We start from the raw sequence: 23,229 nt of genomic DNA, 5'->3' as shown, positions 1-23,229 counted from the left end.
ACTGCTACAATTTTGAGCCGTGGGCGATATCATGTCTCAACAGGCGAGATGATAACAGCACTAGAATGACATTTTCATACAATAGGATTCAATCCCTTATCACAAATTTTTGCAGTCACCGCTTTCAGGTTATACACATGAAATTTATAGAACTGTCCAACTGGGTTCACATGCCCCTGTCTACACACATTTGGACTCTGGCCATACGGACAATTATGGATATACGATAGTGATGGGTCGGTCGCGAACGAAATGGCTCTTAGAGCCGGTTCTCTGACGTGAACGATGCGAGCCGGCTCCTTATCGCGAGCCGTGGGTTTTTTTTCCCCCTTTCTCTCACCCTCTCTCTCGCACTTTTTTTCCGCTTCACTCAGCATGCGAGCCTTGTGCTTTGTGCTGGGCAGAGGGGGGAGGGGCGGTAGTTACACTCAGTAGCACAGGAACAGAGCGGGAGGGAGAGAGAGAGAGAGAAAGAGCCAGGGACAACAACGTCACATTAGAAAGGCATAGTAATCATCCACAACTATTTTCAGTTGCAGATGATAAAGGATTCAGAAAGTTTATTCATGCAGGTCCATATGACAGAGAATGTGCATCTTCTTTTTGTTTTCATATTATAATTTATATTTAATTGTGTTGTGGTTTGCAGTGTTTTGTCTTGTTTCACTTTAAATTTGTAAAAGGAAAAAGCTGAAAATTTAAATAGTTAAAAGTTGAAATGTGACTAGTTGACTTTTGTATTATATGATTATTTTATTACATTTTATGGTGAGTGAATAAATAAAAGTATATTTATGGTGGCCCCTACAGACAAAGCACGTACAAACTCCAAAACACGTGAAAACACATAAAAACTCCAAAACATGTAAAAACTCCAAAACACGTAAAAACACAACTATGAATTAGATTGTTTCCACATAATCATGGAAATATACTTTACAGCAAATCAGGCAAGATTGTCTTACCTTGGTTGGATTTTTCCTCGTTCTCATGAACTGCAACTTCTTGGAGAAAGAAAAAGAAAACACAGGATCAATGTCTGGTTAATAATGTGTATACAATGTGAGACACATACTGCGTTAAAATCAGTATCACTCCTTTTACGGCAGCTTTTTGACTACATGATTTACAGCAGCACCTCTGGAATCGGTTAACCCCGGCCTAACCTCCAGGATGCTCCACTGCTAATCTTTTGTTTCTCTCTAAGAGCCCTTGTGGAGGATTTGGCACAGACACAGACAGACATAAGTGACGATAAAGCAGGATGTGCAGTGATTACAGAACAGATTATAGTGTTGGGCTCATTATCATACCACTATTGAGCTCATAGGGTTCAAATAAGTGAGTGACATTACTTAAGGAAAGTCACTGGTTACAGTAGTCATGCACAAATACATAGGATGATCCATGATATGGGCAAATTATGGCAACAGTAGTGTTTCTAACGATTTGGGGAAATGAACTGCACATGGTACACTTGTCTCTGTGGTGTTGGATGCCTTATTGCTCTTGTGGCCTACAGTTGCTTGCAAATGTGAAGTTTTTATTAACTTACAGATTTTGTTTTCCAAGCAATAGTGGTGTGGATGCAGGCTCCAGGCGGAGCTAGGAGTTAAACAGACTTAACATGAATGCCACTGGCTAATGTTTTTACCATGACACAGGTTTATAGGCCTGGGGTGGAACTAATCCGGGGGAGAAGCCCTGGAATCTTTAAGAGAGAATGTGCAACTTTATTGTGCATCTCTAATTGGGTTGAGTAGACGCATGGCAAGGACCATGTGGCAAAAGAGGGTTTTCCGGGGTAGTTTTCATTTTTAAATTGTAGGTACCATGACGTGCGTGGTATGGAAGGAGAGACTGAGGTGCGAATGCCCAGGAGAGAAGGCTTCAAGAGAACCAGTGAGAAGCAGGGACCATTTCCAGCACAGCTGACAACCCAGAGAGGAGTTAAGGCAGAGGGCTGTACCACTTGGCTTCATAGAGATTGTCATGAGGAGATTTTGAACAACAGCAAAATCCAAAAACAACGGTGGAAAGTGACGTTGAGGAAGACTACAGGGGTGTACGACGTGTTCTGCCCTTCAACCGACAGCAGGAAAACAGATGTGGCTCACAAAAGGAGCAAGCTTGCACGATAAGAACTTAGACAAGACTGCTACAATTTTGAGCCGTGGGCGATATCATGTCTCAACAGGCGAGATGATAACAGCACTAGAATGACATTTTCATACAATAGGATTCAATCCCTTATCACAAATTTTTGCAGTCACCGCTTTCAGGTTATACACATGAAATTTATAGAACTGTCCAACTGGGTTCACATGCCCCTGTCTACACACATTTGGACTCTGGCCATACGGACAATTATGGATATACGATAGTGATGGGTCGGTCGCGAACGAAATGGCTCTTAGAGCCGGTTCTCTGACGTGAACGATGCGAGCCGGCTCCTTATCGCGAGCCGTGGGTTTTTTTTCCCCCTTTCTCTCACCCTCTCTCTCGCACTTTTTTTCCGCTTCACTCAGCATGCGAGCCTTGTGCTTTGTGCTGGGCAGAGGGGGGAGGGGCGGTAGTTACACTCAGTAGCACAGGAACAGAGCGGGAGGGAGAGAGAGAGAGAGAAAGAGCCAGGGACAACAACGTCACATTAGAAAGGCATAGTAATCATCCACAACTATTTTCAGTTGCAGATGATAAAGGATTCAGAAAGTTTATTCATGCAGGTCCATATGACAGAGAATGTGCATCTTCTTTTTGTTTTCATATTATAATTTATATTTAATTGTGTTGTGGTTTGCAGTGTTTTGTCTTGTTTCACTTTAAATTTGTAAAAGGAAAAAGCTGAAAATTTAAATAGTTAAAAGTTGAAATGTGACTAGTTGACTTTTGTATTATATGATTATTTTATTACATTTTATGGTGAGTGAATAAATAAAAGTATATTTATGGTGGCCCCTACAGACAAAGCACGTACAAACTCCAAAACACGTGAAAACACATAAAAACTCCAAAACATGTAAAAACTCCAAAACACGTAAAAACACAACTATGAATTAGATTGTTTCCACATAATCATGGAAATATACTTTACAGCAAATCAGGCAAGATTGTCTTACCTTGGTTGGATTTTTCCTCGTTCTCATGAACTGCAACTTCTTGGAGAAAGAAAAAGAAAACACAGGATCAATGTCTGGTTAATAATGTGTATACAATGTGAGACACATACTGCGTTAAAATCAGTATCACTCCTTTTACGGCAGCTTTTTGACTACATGATTTACAGCAGCACCTCTGGAATCGGTTAACCCCGGCCTAACCTCCAGGATGCTCCACTGCTAATCTTTTGTTTCTCTCTAAGAGCCCTTGTGGAGGATTTGGCACAGACACAGACAGACATAAGTGACGATAAAGCAGGATGTGCAGTGATTACAGAACAGATTATAGTGTTGGGCTCATTATCATACCACTATTGAGCTCATAGGGTTCAAATAAGTGAGTGACATTACTTAAGGAAAGTCACTGGTTACAGTAGTCATGCACAAATACATAGGATGATCCATGATATGGGCAAATTATGGCAACAGTAGTGTTTCTAACGATTTGGGGAAATGAACTGCACATGGTACACTTGTCTCTGTGGTGTTGGATGCCTTATTGCTCTTGTGGCCTACAGTTGCTTGCAAATGTGAAGTTTTTATTAACTTACAGATTTTGTTTTCCAAGCAATAGTGGTGTGGATGCAGGCTCCAGGCGGAGCTAGGAGTTAAACAGACTTAACATGAATGCCACTGGCTAATGTTTTTACCATGACACAGGTTTATAGGCCTGGGGTGGAACTAATCCGGGGGAGAAGCCCTGGAATCTTTAAGAGAGAATGTGCAACTTTATTGTGCATCTCTAATTGGGTTGAGTAGACGCATGGCAAGGACCATGTGGCAAAAGAGGGTTTTCCGGGGTAGTTTTCATTTTTAAATTGTAGGTACCATGACGTGCGTGGTATGGAAGGAGAGACTGAGGTGCGAATGCCCAGGAGAGAAGGCTTCAAGAGAACCAGTGAGAAGCAGGGACCATTTCCAGCACAGCTGACAACCCAGAGAGGAGTTAAGGCAGAGGGCTGTACCACTTGGCTTCATAGAGATTGTCATGAGGAGATTTTGAACAACAGCAAAATCCAAAAACAACGGTGGAAAGTGACGTTGAGGAAGACTACAGGGGTGTACGACGTGTTCTGCCCTTCAACCGACAGCAGGAAAACAGATGTGGCTCACAAAAGGAGCAAGCTTGCACGATAAGAACTTAGACAAGACTGCTACAATTTTGAGCCGTGGGCGATATCATGTCTCAACAGGCGAGATGATAACAGCACTAGAATGACATTTTCATACAATAGGATTCAATCCCTTATCACAAATTTTTGCAGTCACCGCTTTCAGGTTATACACATGAAATTTATAGAACTGTCCAACTGGGTTCACATGCCCCTGTCTACACACATTTGGACTCTGGCCATACGGACAATTATGGATATACGATAGTGATGGGTCGGTCGCGAACGAAATGGCTCTTAGAGCCGGTTCTCTGACGTGAACGATGCGAGCCGGCTCCTTATCGCGAGCCGTGGGTTTTTTTTCCCCCTTTCTCTCACCCTCTCTCTCGCACTTTTTTTCCGCTTCACTCAGCATGCGAGCCTTGTGCTTTGTGCTGGGCAGAGGGGGGAGGGGCGGTAGTTACACTCAGTAGCACAGGAACAGAGCGGGAGGGAGAGAGAGAGAGAGAAAGAGCCAGGGACAACAACGTCACATTAGAAAGGCATAGTAATCATCCACAACTATTTTCAGTTGCAGATGATAAAGGATTCAGAAAGTTTATTCATGCAGGTCCATATGACAGAGAATGTGCATCTTCTTTTTGTTTTCATATTATAATTTATATTTAATTGTGTTGTGGTTTGCAGTGTTTTGTCTTGTTTCACTTTAAATTTGTAAAAGGAAAAAGCTGAAAATTTAAATAGTTAAAAGTTGAAATGTGACTAGTTGACTTTTGTATTATATGATTATTTTATTACATTTTATGGTGAGTGAATAAATAAAAGTATATTTATGGTGGCCCCTACAGACAAAGCACGTACAAACTCCAAAACACGTGAAAACACATAAAAACTCCAAAACATGTAAAAACTCCAAAACACGTAAAAACACAACTATGAATTAGATTGTTTCCACATAATCATGGAAATATACTTTACAGCAAATCAGGCAAGATTGTCTTACCTTGGTTGGATTTTTCCTCGTTCTCATGAACTGCAACTTCTTGGAGAAAGAAAAAGAAAACACAGGATCAATGTCTGGTTAATAATGTGTATACAATGTGAGACACATACTGCGTTAAAATCAGTATCACTCCTTTTACGGCAGCTTTTTGACTACATGATTTACAGCAGCACCTCTGGAATCGGTTAACCCCGGCCTAACCTCCAGGATGCTCCACTGCTAATCTTTTGTTTCTCTCTAAGAGCCCTTGTGGAGGATTTGGCACAGACACAGACAGACATAAGTGACGATAAAGCAGGATGTGCAGTGATTACAGAACAGATTATAGTGTTGGGCTCATTATCATACCACTATTGAGCTCATAGGGTTCAAATAAGTGAGTGACATTACTTAAGGAAAGTCACTGGTTACAGTAGTCATGCACAAATACATAGGATTATCCATGATATGGGCAAATTATGGCAACAGTAGTGTTTCTAACAATTTGGGGAAATGAACTGCACATGGTACACTTGTCTCTGTGGTGTTGGATGCCTTATTGCTCTTGTGGCCTACAGTTGCTTGCAAATGTGAAGTTTTTATTAACTTACAGATTTTGTTTTCCAAGCAATAGTGGTGTGGATGCAGGCTCCAGGCGGAGCTAGGAGTTAAACAGACTTAACATGAATGCCACTGGCTAATGTTTTTACCATGACACAGGTTTATAGGCCTGGGGTGGAACTAATCCGGGGGAGAAGCCCTGGAATCTTTAAGAGAGAATGTGCAACTTTATTGTGCATCTCTAATTGGGTTGAGTAGACGCATGGCAAGGACCATGTGGCAAAAGAGGGTTTTCCGGGGTAGTTTTCATTTTTAAATTGTAGGTACCATGACGTGCGTGGTATGGAAGGAGAGACTGAGGTGCAGATGCCCAGGAGAGAAGGCTTCAAGAGAACCAGTGAGAAGCAGGGACCATTTCCAGCACAGCTGACAACCCAGAGAGGAGTTAAGGCAGAGGGCTGTACCACTTGGCTTCATAGAGATTGTCATGAGGAGATTTTGAACAACAGCAAAATCCAAAAACAACGGTGGAAAGTGACGTTGAGGAAGACTACAGGGGTGTATGACGTGTTCTGCCCTTCAACCGACAGCAGAAAAACAGATGTGGCTCACAAAAGGAGCAAGCTTGCACGATAAGAACTTAGACAAGACTGCTACAATTTTGAGCCGTGGGCGATATCATGTCTCAACAGGCGAGATGATAACAGCACTAGAATGACATTTTCATACAATAGGATTCAATCCCTTATCACAAATTTTTGCAGTCACCGCTTTCAGGTTATACACATGGAATTTATAGAACTGTCCAACTGGGTTCACATGCCCCTGTCTACACACATTTGGACTCTGGCCATACGGACAATTATGGATATACGATAGTGATGGGTCGGTCGCGAACGAAATGGCTCTTAGAGCCGGTTCTCTGACGTGAACGATGCGAGCCGGCTCCTTATCGCGAACCGTGGGGTTTTTTTTCCCCCTTTCTCTCACCCTCTCTCTCGCACTTTTTTTCCGCTTCACTCAGCATGCGAGCCTTGTGCTTTGTGCTGGGCAGAGGGGGGAGGGGCGGTAGTTACACTCAGTAGCACAGGAACAGAGCGGGAGGGAGAGAGAGAGAGAGAAAGAGCCAAGGACAACAACGTCACATTAGAAAGGTATAGTAATCATCCACAACTATTTTCAGTTGCAGATGATAAAGGATTCAGAAAGTTTATTCATGCAGGTCCATATGACAGAGAATGTGCATCTTCTTTTTGTTTTCATATTATAATTTATATTTAATTGTGTTGTGGTTTGCAGTGTTTTGTCTTGTTTCACTTTAAATTTGTAAAAGGAAAAAGCTGAAAATTTAAATAGTTAAAAGTTGAAATGTGACTAGTTGACTTTTGTATTATATGATTATTTTATTACATTTTATGGTGAGTGAATAAATAAAAGTATATTTATGGTGGCCCCTACAGACAAAGCACGTACAAACTCCAAAACACGTGAAAACACATAAAAACTCCAAAACACGTAAAAACACAACTATGAATTAGATTGTTTCCACATAATCATGGAAATATACTTTACAGCAAATCAGGCAAGATTGTCTTACCTCGGTTGGATTTTTCCTCGTTCTCATGAACTGCAACTTCTTGGAGAAAGAAAAAGAAAACACAGGATCAATGTCTGGTTAATAATGTGTATACAATGTGAGACACATACTGCGTTAAAATCAGTATCACTCCTTTTACGGCAGCTTGTTGACTACATGATTTACAGCAGCACCTCTGGAATCGGTTAACCCCGGCCTAACCTCCAGGATGCTCCACTGCTAATCTTTTGTTTCTCTCTAAGAGCCCTTGTGGAGGATTTGGCACAAACACAGACAGACATAAGTGACGATAAAGCAGGATGTGCAGTGATTACAGAACAGATTATAGTGTTGGGCTCATTATCATACCACTATTGAGCTCATAGGGTTCAAATAAGTGAGTGACATTACTTAAGGAAAGTCACTGGTTACAGTAGTCATGCACAAATACATAGGATGATCCATGATATGGGCAAATTATGGCAACAGTAGTGTTTCTAACGATTTGGGGAAATGAACTGCACATGGTACACTTGTCTCTGTGGTGTTGGATGCCTTATTGCTCTTGGGGCCTACAGTTGCTTGCAAATGTGAAGTTTTTATTAACTTACAGATTTTGTTTTCCAAGCAATAGTGGTGTGGATGCAGGCTCCAGGCGGAGCTAGGAGTTAAACAGACTTAACATGAATGCCACTGGCTAATGTTTTTACCATGACACAGGTTTATAGGCCTGGGGTGGAACTAATCCGGGGGAGAAGCCCTGGAATCTTTAAGAGAGAATGTGCAACTTTATTGTGCATCTCTAATTGGGTTGAGTAGACGCATGGCAAGGACCATGTGGCAAAAGAGGGTTTTCCGGGGTAGTTTTCATTTTTAAATTGTAGGTACCATGACGTGCGTGGTATGGAAGGAGAGACTGAGGTGCAGATGCCCAGGAGAGAAGGCTTCAAGAGAACCAGTGAGAAGCAGGGACCATTTCCAGCACAGCTGACAACCCAGAGAGGAGTTAAGGCAGAGGGCTGTACCACTTGGCTTCATAGAGATTGTCATGAGGAGATTTTGAACAACAGCAAAATCCAAAAACAACGGTGGAAAGTGACGTTGAGGAAGACTACAGGGGTGTACGACGTGTTCTGCCCTTCAACCGACAGCAGAAAAACAGATGTGGCTCACAAAAGGAGCAAGCTTGCACGATAAGAACTTAGACAAGACTGCTACAATTTTGAGCCGTGGGCGATATCATGTCTCAACAGGCGAGATGATAACAGCACTAGAATGACATTTTCATACAATAGGATTCAATCCCTTATCACAAATTTTTGCAGTCACCGCTTTCAGGTTATACACATGAAATTTATAGAACTGTCCAACTGGGTTCACATGCCCCTGTCTACACACATTTGGACTCTGGCCATACGGACAATTATGGATATACGATAGTGATGGGTCGGTCGCGAACGAAATGGCTCTTACTCCAAAACACGTGAAAACACATAAAAACTCCAAAACACGTAAAAACACAACTATGAATTAGATTGTTTCCACATAATCATGGAAATATACTTTACAGCAAATCAGGCAAGATTGTCTTACCTTGGTTGGATTTTTCCTCGTTCTCATGAACTGCAACTTCTTGGAGAAAGAAAAAGAAAACACAGGATCAATGTCTGGTTAATAATGTGTATACAATGTGAGACACATACTGCGTTAAAATCAGTATCACTCCTTTTACGGCAGCTTGTTGACTACATGATTTACAGCAGCACCTCTTGAATCGGTTAACCCCGGCCTAACCTCCAGGATGCTCCACTGCTAATCTTTTGTTTCTCTCTAAGAGCCCTTGTGGAGGATTTGGCACAGACATAGACAGACATAAGTGACGATAAAGCAGGATGTGCAGTGATTACAGAACAGATTATAGTGTTGGGCTCATTATCATACCACTATTGAGCTCATAGGGTTCAAATAAGTGAGTGACATTACTTAAGGAAAGTCACTGGTTACAGTAGTTATGCACAAATACATAGGGTGAAAACACATAAAAACTCCAAAACACGTAAAAACTCCAAAACACGTAAAAACACGTACAAACTCCGAAGCACGTAAAAGCTCAGAAACACATAAAAACTCAAAACACGTACAAAAGACAACAGAAGTGCTTCAGGATGCTAGGGGGCAGTGTTGAGCTTTTGTTACCTAGTGGCTACACAAGCCAGCAAGTACCAACGACCGGATTTGGTGTGTGGCAGTAACAGGTAAATGAACATTTTTTTAAATTATTTGAATATATATGAGTGCTTGTGTATAAATACACAAACAATACACATATGCTTTCAATTGTGTAATTTAAGTGATCTAGTAGCTCTGTTTGGAAGTTCAGTTAACGCTAGAAATGTGTTTTGGAGTTTGTACGTGTTTTGCCTCTAGGGGCCACCGCATATATTTATATATAAACATGTAAGCATAAGCTTTTTTTTACATTAGTAATTCCTTTTGTGCATAATTTTATATTATTGTTAATAATAAATTAATTAAAGCAACAAAACAACCTGAAGAGCCGGTTCGGAGCCGAAAGAGCCGGCTCTTTTTAGTGAGCCGAACCGAAAGAGCCGGTTCTCTAAAAAGAGCTGGAAATCCCATCACTAATATACGACTGAAGGAGACATTTATGAAGCACTGCAGAACTTAAACACTCTGCACAAATACGTGATCCACACACCACGAGGAAATGTGCACTACAAGGCTGGATCGCTTGGTTGAGTCTGGACCATGGTGGCATATGAATTTGTTAACTCCTGTTTTTGGGCTGTTAACATTGGTTTGCTTATTTGAAGGATGCATTTTGCCGTGTGTGAGAGATCAATGATAGGTAAGATAACTGCTAACACATTTATTAACTATGTACTTCTGCAGCAATATGAGGTGAATGACACGGCAGATGCCTGTGTGTAAGTGATGCCTGCACTGAAAATATCAAGCACAAGTGGTGCATGGCTGAAAATATATTACACAGGATTGACCAACAAGAATGAAAAAGAGGAGGGAAATGTTGGAGTGAGTTTGTTAAAACTGGTCATTCTGCTTAAAACTTGTAAACCTCGTCTTAAATTGCATTTAAGTTTCTGGTTTCCTTATTTGCTAAGGAATGTTTACTTCCTGCCCTTTATGGGCTCACCTGTGCTTTGTAAATGGTGGACCATTAAAGAGGTTAAGCCATATATGGGGTGAGGGGAGATGACCCTTTCATGACTGGAGATGTTGTTAAAATGGTTGTAACCAGGACGTCATCTATACACTTACACATACACACACACACACACACACACTCACATGCTTGCACGTACATACACACACACAGTGACTTAGCTTTACAACACACCATATGGGTTTTACAATGGTGGGTTGTGTAACTGTTTTGGTTCAATAAAAGGCTGTAAGGGGAGGCTGGAGCTTTGAAGTCGGCTGAGCTCGGGTGAAGAGCTTGTAACTCTGAGACCCCGACCAGGCTTCCCTTGCACGAGTAAAAACCGATTGAGCTCCTATTGTCTTGCTTTGCTCATGGTGAGAAGCCTCTGAGTTAGCGAGGCCTGCGAGGGCAGACCTAACAGTACAACTATGAATTAGATTGTTTCCACATAATCATGGAAATATACTTTACAGCAAATCAGGCAAGATTGTCTTACCTTGGTTGGATTTTTCCTCGTTCTCATTAACTGCAACTTCTTGGAGAAAGAAAAAAGAAAACACAGGATCAATGTTTGGTTAATAATCAATGTTTGGTTAATAATCAATGTTTGTTTAACCCTTTAAGCCCTGCCATTGAACCAAGTCCGCAAGAGCTTTTATTTATGTTTTTTACATCTTGTAGTGACACTTTTGGGAGCATTTCTAGTTGCTATACATCAATGCAACTGTTATCCAAAATTTGAATAATATGTATCCATTAAGGGCAGGGTTAGCTCAGTAGGTAGAGTGGTTGCCCATGATCAGAAAGTTGGGGGTTCGACGGCTACCCTGATGTAACTCCTGGGCAAGGTACAAACTGCTCCCTGGGTGCTGCATTGGTGGCTGCCCACTGCTTCACTAGGTGAATGGGTTAAATGCAGAGGATTATTTTCCCTACGAAGACTAACACATACACATTATTATTGAGACCATATTAACTTCATAATTTGCAAAAAAAGTGCAATAAACTACAAAGAAATTGAAAATCGTTTTTGTTTTCCTTACATATATTTCTAATTACAGAAATATAAGAGGTTTATCCCTCAAAACTGTAAATAGAAAAATGTTGCACAAAATAGTTTCCAACAACAGGGAATTTATTTTGCGTGTCTTCATATATTTATTTTTGAGATCCAACAATTTTTTATGTACTGCAGGGAAAACGAAAATAAATATTACAATGCAAATTTGCAAAAACACAGCATGTGCATCAAAATAAACTATTTCCAGCAGTGCAGCTTGAGTTCTAAGCATCCCAGAAACTATACAGAAAAGCCTACATTTAAACATGGATATAAAAAAAAACAGTGTAGGCTTATAAGGCCCTGAAGGTAAGAAAACAACAACAAAAAAAAAACCCAAATAAACTACATTTTCCGTGAAAATGACATTACTTCCGGTTTTGGTAAGTAAACAGAGTAAATTGATGTGTTGATCAATAATTAAGTCATGTACTAACAGAGACTTGGAAGAGAGAGACCTAATGTGTAATAATCCATATTTCACGGTTTTACTCTTTGGTTCATTACTCATTTGGTTGTTTGGTTGTAAACCCTGTCTTAAAACTTTTCTCCCAACTGTCACCTGGTGAAATACACTGATGACACAGTTCTCCTGTCATTGCAGTCAGGCCCCTCACAACACCATGGACCTGTTCTTCAGGAGTTTGTAGAATGGTGTGACAGCTCCAAACTTGAAATGAACGTGAGCAAAACAAAAGAGATGGTGGTGACTTCTCCAGTAGGCAGAGGGATCTGGCTGCTTCAGTCACCACCACTATCCATGGGAAGCCAGTGGAGGTAGTTGAGGAGTACAAATACCCGGGAACCTTCTTTGACAACCTCCTGAAATTCTCCGCCAACACAGAGGAGAATCTCAGGACTTGCCACCAATGGCTATACCTCCTTAGGAAACTCAACTCCTTTGGAGTCAGCACACACATCATGATGACTTTTGCGATGCCTTCTGCAAAGCATCATGACCTTCTCCATCACCTGCTGGTTCCACTCCCTCAGCCTTAAGAACAGGAACAGACTGCAGCACACTGCATTAGGGAGCTCTAAAATCATTGGCTTGCCTGTCAGAACACTTGCACAGGTTTTCAGCCAACAGGCCCTCAGGCAGGCAGCCAAAATTATTAATGACCCCTCTCACATTCTTCACCCCACATTTCAATGGCTCCCCTCTGGGCAGCACCTCCGCTTCATTTCCTGCAGGACTGAGAGGAGGAGAGCCACCTTTGTCCCCAAAGCCACTCTGCTTTTTGACTCTTTTAAGTAAAAGTAAGTAAAAATGTATTTGTATAGCACCTTTCAAGATAAAAATCACAAGGTGCTTCACAGAAAAGCTAAAACAACAACAAACAGAAATCAACCAAAAGCAAGTTTAACTACAGGGGGATCACACTCCTCAGCCTCCCCGGGAAAGTCTATGCCAGGGTGCTGGAAAGGAGAGTTTGTCCGCTAGTCAAACCTTGGATACAGGAGGAACAATGCGGTTTTCGTCCTGGTCGCGGAACACAGGACCAGCTCTTTATCCTCTCAAGGATACTTGAGGGTGCATGGGAGTTTGCCCAACCGGTCTACATGTGTTTTGTGGACTTGGAGAAGGCATTCGACCGTGTCCCTCGGGGTGTCCTGTGGGAGGTGCTGCGAGAGTATGGGGTGTCTGGCCCATTGCTACGGGCCATTCGATCCCTGTACAACCGTTGCAGGAGCTTGGTTCGCATTGCCGGCAATAAGGACGGGCTCCGCCAGGGCTGCCCTTTGCCACCGATTCTGTTCATAATTTTTATGGACAGGATTTCTAGGCGCAGCCAAGTGGCGGAGGGCTTTCACTTCGGTGGCCTCAGAATCTCATCTCTGATTTTCGCGGATGATGTGGTTCTGTTGGCTTCATCGAGTGAAGGCCTCCAGCTCGCACTGGAACGGTTTGCAGCAGAGTGTGAAGCAGCGGGAATGAGGATCAGCACCTCCAAATCTGAGGCCATGGTTCTCAGCCGGAAAAGGGTGGAGTGAGCACTCCGGGTCGGGGATGAGTTCCTGCCCCAAGTGGAGGAGTTCAAGTATCTCGGGGTCTTGTACGCGAGTGATGGGAGAAGGGAGCCGGAGATTGACAGATGGATTGGTGCGGCGGCTGCAGTGATGCGGACGCTGCACCGGTCTGTCGTGGTGAAGAGGGAGCTGAGTGTAAAAGCGAAGCTCTAAATTTACGTGCTGGCTGGGTCCTCCAAGACCCCCAGCTGACAAGGCGTAGTGCTGGATGGGCTCCTCGGACCCACCCGCTAACGAGGCAGGAGGCTGGACGGGCTCCACGGGCCCTCCAGCAGGAGCAGTAACAGGACCAGTGGGCACAGGGGCCCCTGGAACACACAGGGCAGAACCAGCAGGCGCGCGGGCCTCTGGCAGGGACAAAACAGAACCAGCAGGCGCAGGGGCCTCTGGCAGGGACAAAACAGAACCAGCAGGTGCGTAGACCTCTGGTTGCTCGCAGTCTCATAGTAATCCTCCCGGGACCGGCTGGAGCGTTTTCTGTGAGACCGGGGCGTCCAGGGGGAGGAAACAGGTGCATGGGCCAAAGGGTAGGCTGCTAGCGAGGAACGGCAGCACGGAGGCCCTCGAAGCGCTAGCCGGGTCCCGTCAAAAGGTGAGCTGCGCTTCCTCAGTGAGTCTGCTGGATCCATTACTGGTCATGTCGTTCTGTCAGGGCTCTGTGTGCTTGCAGGCGGAGAGGAGGATCCAAACGCAGGACTTGAACACTGAATTGTAACTCCAACAAACCTCAGCTTTATTTGCTGGCAGAAAACAAAACATCAACTGAGCAATGGTACTGAACACAAAAATACTGAACACGAAAACACGCAGGCATAATCCGAAGGTACGACACGACACTGAGCAAGGGCAAACACAGGCCTAAAACAGGAAACCACACTATACCAAGACATGGGCTAGACAGAAAGGCGGACTTGACACTGAATAAAACCTACTAATACAATAATAAACCCAGTATCACAAAGTAAACAGCATATAACTCATAATCCCGAGAAATACCATGAACATAAGAACTAATCCCTCACCAAGAATAAAACATTTATAATCATAATCAAAGCACCAGAGAATAAGAAATAATCCATAATGCAAAAATAAACCAAAACATAAGAAACTCAAAATGCTGGGTCAAACCGACCCAGGACCGTGACATGACTTATACAATAACGATACATTTATTGACTTTCAACAACTAAAGGAAAAATTAAAATTTCCAAGACAAAGTTTCTCCAAATTTCTACAAAAAGGAGAGTAGGTCAAAGAGAAATCCAAAGGGGCATTCCCCGAGATACCAAAATAAACTCCTCTTGAAACCCATCTTCGCACCAAACCATGGAAGTCAATAAAAGGAATAGCATCTTCTATATATGCTATTATCAATGAAAAGTTACCTGATCATAACAAAGTATCCATGAAAAGAAAATGGGAGACAGACCTGGGCTATGTCTATGAAGAGGTAGAATGACACCACTTATTGGAACAGGCACAGACCATGTTAATTTCTACAAAACACAGGCAAATACAATTTAACATACTTCACAGGATATATTACACCCCTTACAGGCTACATAAAATTGATAGTAATTATTCCCCCAGATGCTTGAGATGTAAGCTGACAGATGACGATCTCCTACACATGCTATGGAATTGCCCAGTGATAGAAGAATTTTGGAGGCCATTGAAATAATCTCAAGGGTAATGGGGATCCAAATTGAACTGGACCCAAAACTATGGATTCTAGGTGACACAGGTTCTATCAATTACCATAAGAAATATTTTATTTTACTTGCGAGTACAGCAGTGAAAAAATGTATTCTGCTACATTGGAAATCTGAAAATTCTCCAACACTGACACACTGGATTAATGAGCTAGTGTCCTACTCAAGGTTATTATCGTTAACGAAAACTAACGAAATAACGAAAACTAGAAGTGAAAAAACATTTTCGTTAACGGAAATAAAAATAAAAACAAAAAAAGGAAAACTAACTAAAACTGGAATGAGTGTTCACAAAACTAACTAAAATTAACTGAATTTATAGCAAAAATGTGTTTAGTTTTCATTGATGTGTGCGTGTCATACAAGAGTCAAGGGTGAAAATGAAGTTTAGTTTCCAGATTTTTTTCTTGCTGTGTCTCATTATGCCAGCAGGTGGCAGCACGTTAGTCGAGTCGTCTGTGTCGCTGCTCCATCCACGCGCAGAATCATGTCAGGAAAAGTTGGAAGAAAGCACCAGAGTCCAATTTGGGATTACTTTGAATATGACTGTGTTTTGGATAAAGCAAGTGTCTTGTAGTGGAAACAGACAAATTATGAGGGACATTTCTAAAGGGAAAAAAATCCCACAAACCTTAAAGTGCACTTGAAAAGCTCACACAAGAAGGCTAACCTAGCTTACCTTGAGAAGGTAAGGGAGCACACTCAACCCTCATCCCCAGAAAACAGAAGCTAACCTCAGGCAAGGCAGCGTGATGCATCCCGAGACAACAGGACGGGGATATCTACACAACTGTGTGAGTCAATTACCTTCAAAAAGTTTATCAATTAACTTGAACCAAAATTACGAACACCCGGTGCTGCGAGAGTTAATAGTCTCATTGGGGCCAAGATATACGTTTTATAGTTGCCTGGTATCAATGGTTGTTCATCTGCCTTTATTGATTTATTTAAAGAACCCATAGGTGGGAATGTGAGTTGTCTGTCTCTGCATGTTAGCCCTGCGACAGACAGGCGACCTGTCCAGGGTTCAGTATGGTAGCTGGAATAGCAACATACCCAAGGATAAGCAGAATGACTGATATGATGAAACTGGGATTTTGTTACACTTAATTATTGCAAACACAACTAAAACTATAACTGAAACTAATCAAAACTAAACTGAAACTAAGGATTTTCAAAAAAATAAAAACTAAACTAAACTAGCAAACAATTGGTAAAAACTAATTAAAACTGATATAAAATTGAAAATCTGAAGTCAAAACTAAATAAAAATAAAAACTAATGAAAATTGCAAAACTATTAAAACCCTGGTCCTACTGCACACCTGAGAAAATATTGTATACTGTAAAAGGGAGGTATGAAATCTTTGAAAAAATCTGGGGCCCCTTCTTGGCTGTCACGTCTGGTGTGGCAGACGTGTGGAATTGGAGATAGGACCCAAAAGCGGCAGCTCTGGTGCAGATGAGTGTTTATTTAACAAAAGAAAATACAAACCGCAATGGCGTGGGTGAAGGTGAACCAGGAAAACCTAAACTGGGTAAAACTAACAAAACAAACCAGAAACGAAGAGGCAGGGAGGTCCGGGGAAATACATACGGGGAGACCGAGGGGAAACAACACAGACGAACGAGGACGAGGTAACACACCCTATAAATACACACAGCAGGAATCAGGGGATGGGAAACAGAAGGGGAACACACCTGGAATACATGACAACTGACGAGGCAGGGGAAACGTAAACAGAACACGCTGGCATAAGACACAGCCCTTCAAAGTAAAACAGGAAACACATACACGTAATGACAGACTCAGAGACGCGGATTAAACACAGAGACCTACTACACTAAGGGAATGCACAAGCAGGGAAGACACCAACCAGAGGGAACACCACTAAACCCTAGAAAATACAAAACCATCAAAAGTACATAACCAAAAACACTGGTTCACTGACCCAGGACCATGACATTGGCAGTACTACCATCGCTGAACCTAACAGATCATAGAGGTGACGCAAACCCCCCTGGGTCTGCTTTGAGTTGATCCCTGGTTGGGCTTTCCTGACTCGGCTTCCTGAATGGTGTGGTTTTATCGTGGAGGGTGCCGATTCCTGTGCATGGGAGTTTCTATAGATAGGTGTAAATATGGGCTGTCTGGATATACAAATGTGAGGTTGAGAGCCATACAGGGGTAGAGGGATGGGGGGAGGGTGGGAGGGGTTCGTATGATGTGTTTTGTGCTTCTTGTTTTTTGTTGACTTTTTTGAGTTCTTGTTTTTGTTTTTGCCCTTTTTTGTTCTAATTCTTTCTGTAATTACCAATGTCATTATATTATTATTATTATTATTGTCATTATGTTATTACTTTTTGTGTTTGGTTTTCAGATGTCTGAGGTTATCCTTGAATGGAATGGATATAAGACTGTGCACCTAGGGCAGGGATAGCTCAGTAGGTAGAGTGGTGGCCCCATGATCGGAAGGTCGGGGGTTCGACTGAGGTACCCCTGAGTAAGATACCGTCCCTACACACTGCTCCCCGGGCGCTGCATTGGTGGCTGCCCACTGCTTCACTGGGTGAATGGGTTAAATGCAGAGGAGCAATTTCCCTATGGGGACTAACACATACAAATTACATTACATTAGGAGTGCTCCCGTGGTCACGATGGCCTGCCATGATGTGATTAGTTGTAGATGTTCAATTCAATTCAATTCAATTTTATTTATATAGCGCCAAATCACAACAAAAGTCGCCTCAAGGCGCTTCATAGATACAGAGAAAAACCCAACAATCATATGACCCCCTATGAGCAAGTACTTTGGCGACAGTGGGAAGGAAAAACTCCCTTTTAACAGGAAGAAACCTCCGGCAGAACCAGGCTCAGGGAGGGGCGGCCATCTGCTGCGACCGGTTGGGGTGAGAGAAGGAAGACAGGATAAAAGACATGCTGTGGAAGAGAGACAGAGGTTAATAACAGATATAATTCAATACAGAGAGGTCTATTAACACATAGTGAGTGAGAAAGGTGACTGGAAAGGAAAAACTCAATGCATCACGGGAATCCCCGGCAGCCTACATCTATTGCAGCATAACTAAGGGAGGATTCAGGGTCACCTGGTCCAGCCCTAACTATATGCTTTAGCAAAAAGGAAAGTTTGAAGCCTAATCTTAAAAGTAGAGATAGTGTCTGTCTCCTGAATCCAAACTGGAAGCTGGTTCCACAGAAGAGGGGCCTGAAAACTGAAGGCTCTGCCTCCCATTCTACTTTTAAATACTCTAGGAACAACAAGTAGGCCTGCAGAGCGAAAGCGAAGTGCTCTAATAGGGTGATATGGTACTACAAGGTCATTAAGATAAGATGGAGCCTGATTATTTAAGACCTTGTATGTGAGGAGCAGGATTTTGAATTCAATTCTGGATTTAACAGGAAGCCAATGAAGGGAAGCCAAAACAGGAGAAATATGCTCTCTCTTTCTAGTCCCTGTCAGTACTCTTGCTGCAGCATTTTGGATTAACTGAAGGCTTTTCAGTGAGTTTTTTGGACATCCTGATAATAATGAATTGCAGTAGTCCAGCCTGGAAGTAATAAATGCATGAACTAGTTTTTCAGCGTCATTCTGAGACAGGATATTTCTAATTTTAGAGATGTTGCACAAATGGAAGAACGCAGTCTTACATATTTGTTTAATATGTGCGTTGAAGGACATATCCTGATCAAAAATGACTCCAAGGTTCCTCACAGTGTTACTGGAGGCCAAGGTAATGCCATCCAGAGTAAGAATCTGGTTTTTACATTTTGAGAGAAACCAATTGAGTCTAACAACAGATTAAATGCCATGTTGAGGCTGTCATTTTTAGCATCTACATGGATGTTAAAATCACCCACAATAATTATTTTATCTGAGCTCAGAACTAAATTAGATATAAAGTCTGAGAAATCAGACGGAAACTCTGTGTAAGGTCCAGGTGGGCGATAGATGATAACAAGTAAGACTGGTTTCTGAGTTTCACAGCTGGGGTGGACAATGTTAAGCATCAGGCTTTCAAATGAATTAAAAGTCTGTCTTGGTCTTTCATTAATTAATAGACTGGTGTGAAAAATTGTTGCCACACCGCCCCCTCGACTTGTGCTTCGAGATTTCTGGTAGTTAGAATGACTCGGGGGTGTTGATTCATTTAAACTAACATAATCATCCTGCTGCAACCAGGTTTCTGTAAGGCAGAGTAAATCAATTTGTTGATCAATTATTAAGTCATGTACTAACAGAGACCTAATATTTAATAATCCACATTTCACTGTTTTACTCTTTGGTTCAGGTGTGGATACTGTATTGTTCTTTCTTTGTAAATGTTTAAGTTGTTTGTTGCTGGTTTTTAGTTTGTTTTTTGTCTTTTTGGAAGCAGACACAGTCTCTATGGAGATCGGTTTTTGGGGGGGTAGCAGGAGGAGAGAAGCTGCAGAGAGGCGTGTAAGACTGCAACTCTGCTTCCTGGTCCCAACTCTGGATAGTCATATTTTGAGGGGTTTAATAAATTTGTCGATATTTCTAGAAATGAGAGCTGCTCCATCCAAAGTGGGATGGATGCCATCTCTCCTAACAAGACCAGGTTTCCTCCAGAAGGTTTGCCAATTATCTATGAAGCCCACATCGTTTCTGGGACACCACTCAGACAGCCAGCAATTTAAGGAGAACATGCGGCTAAACATGTCACTCCTGGTCTAAATGTTTGCTGTGTGCCATAGCTGTGAGCTTTTTGTTTGTTTGTTCACTTCACTTCTTCTTTGTTTTTCAATTTAAAAATGAAAATAAATCTTATAAAAAAATATGTGCACTGAAGGACATATTCTGGTCAAAAATGACTCCAAGGTTCCTCACAGTGTTACTGGAGGCCACGATAATGCCATCCAGAGTAAGCATTTGGTTAGATGACATATTTCTAAGATTTTCAATGGCTGAATACAATATTCTCAGTTTTATCCAAATTAAGAAGCAGAAATCCAAGTCTTTTTGTCTTTAAGACATTCCTGCAGTTTAACTCATTGGTGTGTGTTATCTGGCTTCATGGACAGATAGAGCTGGGTGCCAGCTGCATAGCACTGAAAATGTATGCTATGTCTTCTAATGATACTGCCTAAGTGAAGCATGTATTATGTAAAGATAATTGGTCCTAGCACTAAACCCCCTGGAACGCCATAGGAAACCTCAGTGTGTGAAGAGGACTCTCCATTTACATGCACAAATTGGAGTCTATCAGACAGATATGACACAAATGACTGCAGTGTAGTACCTGTAATACCTACAGCATACTTTAATCACTATAATTGAATATTATGGTCAACAGTATGGAACGCTGCACTGAGGTCTAGCAGGACAAGCACAGAGATGAGTCCACTGTCAGAGGCCATACAAAGATCATTTGTTACCTTCAAGGCTGTTTCTGTGCTGTGATGGACTCTGAAACTGAAACTTCCTCTGCAGATGATCAGTTAGCTGTTTGACAACTACTCTTTCAAGAATTTGTGATATGAAAGGAAGGTTGGAGATTGGCCTGTATTTAGCTAAGACAGCTGGGTCTAGACAAGGCTTTCTGAGTAAAGGTTTAAATACAGCCAGCTTTAAGGCCTGTGGCACATAGACGATTATTAGAGGAAGGTTGATCATATTTAAGATTTTAAGGAATAATTAATGGCAGGACTTCTTTGAGCAGTTTTGTAGGAATGGGGTCTAAAAGACACTTTGATGGTTTGGAGGAAGTAGTTATTGAAGTTAATTCAGAAAGATCAATTGGAGAAAAAGATTCTACATGGATATCAATGGTACACAAAGTTGCTGGAGATAATGTTACAACTGTGAGATGATTGTGATTATTATTTTTCTCTAATGGTTAAAATTTTATTTGTAAAGAAATTCAAGAATTCATTACATGTTAGCGCTAAAGGAATAGTTGGGTCAACAGTGCTCTGACTTTTTGTCAGCCTGGCTACAGTGCTGAAGAGAAACCTGGGGTTGTTCTTGTTTTCTTCAATCAGTGATGAGTAGTAAGATGTTCTGGCTTTGCGGAGAGCTTTCTTATAAAGCAACAAACTATTTCTCCATTCGCCAAAATGATGATCTTCTAAATTTGTGTCATCCCATTTCCCATCCCAAGACCAATTGTCTGTATGATCAACTTGGTCACCTCTAACATCTCTAAGTTCCTGGCTTCGATCCTCAACCCGCTGGTAGGCAGCTCTGAACACCACATCCAGAACACCTTGGATTTTGTTGAGAAGGTGTGAGATGTCATTATGGAGGCAGAAGAAACCATGGTCTCGTACGATGTTACATCTCTACCTCCAACTGAAGCGTTGGAGGTAGTTTGTAAGAAATTACAGGATGACCCCAACCTCAGCAACAGGACCACTCTCAGCATCAAATGTGTCAGCTTTTGTAACTCTGTCTTCATTCCACCAATTTCACATACAAGGGTTAGTTCTCCAGGCAGGAACATGGGTGTGCCTTGGGTTCCGCAGTTTCACCCATCACGGCCAATTTGTACATGGAAGAAGCGGAAAGAGATGGCTTTGCTATCCTACACCGGGACACCACCAAGTCATTTTTTCAGGTACGTGGATGACACCTGGGTGAAAATCAAATCTCGGGATGTACCACATTTCATGGATCACATTAACTCGGAGGATCGACACATGAAATTCACCAGGGAGGATATGAAAAGTGGCAGGTTAGCCTTCTCAGACTCTGAGATTTCCATCAGTAATGGGGGACATCTAAAAGCTGATGTGTACCGCAAACCTACGCATATGGATCAGTATTTCAGGTTGGCCATTAATGAGAATGATTTATGTGTAAAGAATACATGATCAAAAACAAATGCCTATAAATATAAACTGTTATAACATGACCTATCAAACCTGCCAAACTGTTTCATGTTGTAACCTTTTAAAATCTCACAGAGTCCTACAATATAGAGGAACTGAAACTACGACTGCGCCTTCCAGTTCCTGTCATCTCGCAAGAAAGACATGTTCTGGAAGGACAGAATATAGGAAGTCACATGAAGATTGCTTTTATGTGTCCTAATATGGTGGTCATTGTGCACCATAAATCTTCTAGCCGATTAGAAGATTTATTTTCAGCTTTGCTAATTTCCACTGCAAGTATAGCGAGCTACAAATTCCTGTTTTTATAGTTCAACAAGACGATCACAATCGTTAAAGGGTCACACCATAAATGGTGACAGGAAGTGACACACACACACACACACAGGCGTATACTTTAAACACACACGCCTGCTTAAGACTGTCACGTGTATTTGTAATTGCATATTCATGTATGAACTGCCTGTGCTCAATAAAAGAAGCAGTACCGGAAGTCCATTCCGAGACTGGCTGGGTTAAAATGAAGGGAACAGTTCTCAACCTTGGCCAGCCTCCCTCGCAAGTCTAAATACAAAAGAGCTCTGTCTTGTGTCTTGTTTTGCCATGCAGCTGTTGGTCTTGTGTTCCAGTGGGGTTTTTATGCTTTAACAAACCCAACACCTGGTTTGGCCAGAGGTTTCTTCCTGTTAACAGGGGTTTTTTCCTTTCATCTGTTGCCAAATAGCTTGCTCATAGGGCATCATATGATTGTTGGGTTTTTCTCAGTATTTATTATTGTACGATCTACTGTGCAATATAAAGCGTCTTGAGGTGACTGTTGTTGTGATTTGGCGCTATTTAAATAAAACGGAAATGAATTGAATTGAAAATAAATTGCCTTAGTGCCACCTAAGGCAATTTAAATGAGGTTGATTCTTACTTTAATGCCTTTGAGCATGTCACAACCACTTTCAAATATGTTTGGAATTTGTTATTGC

At 41.9% G+C, this 23,229-nt stretch overlaps 2 protein-coding genes across 2 annotated transcripts in view; both read right to left on the bottom strand.

The window, feature by feature from the left end:
• The window catches only part of LOC146498601 (uncharacterized), a 41,647-nt gene extending 34,244 nt beyond the window's left edge, over positions 1-7,403 (bottom strand). The window contains exon 1 of the mRNA XM_085141359.1: positions 966-7,403. The gene's annotated coding sequence lies outside the window, so the exon portion shown is untranslated. The remainder of the gene's footprint in view (positions 1-965) is intronic.
• A 68-nt stretch (positions 7,404-7,471) lies between these two features.
• Positions 7,472-23,229, bottom strand: part of LOC146498600 (uncharacterized) — a 41,945-nt gene continuing 26,187 nt past the window's right edge. Inside the window, exons 7-8 of the mRNA XM_085141360.1 lie at positions 11,073-11,111; positions 7,472-9,021 (exon numbers count right to left, since the gene is read on the bottom strand). Of these exons, the coding sequence (XP_084997486.1) occupies positions 8,954-9,021; positions 11,073-11,111 (107 nt within the window). The 3' untranslated portion in view covers positions 7,472-8,953. The remainder of the gene's footprint in view (positions 9,022-11,072; positions 11,112-23,229) is intronic.

The sequence above is a fragment of the Neolamprologus multifasciatus genome, chromosome 18 (assembly GCF_963576455.1).
Source record: "Neolamprologus multifasciatus chromosome 18, fNeoMul1.2, whole genome shotgun sequence".
NCBI lineage: Eukaryota > Metazoa > Chordata > Actinopteri > Cichliformes > Cichlidae > Neolamprologus > Neolamprologus multifasciatus.
The sequence above is the reverse complement of the archived record's forward strand: the minus strand, read 5'-3'. Positions and strand labels throughout refer to the sequence as shown.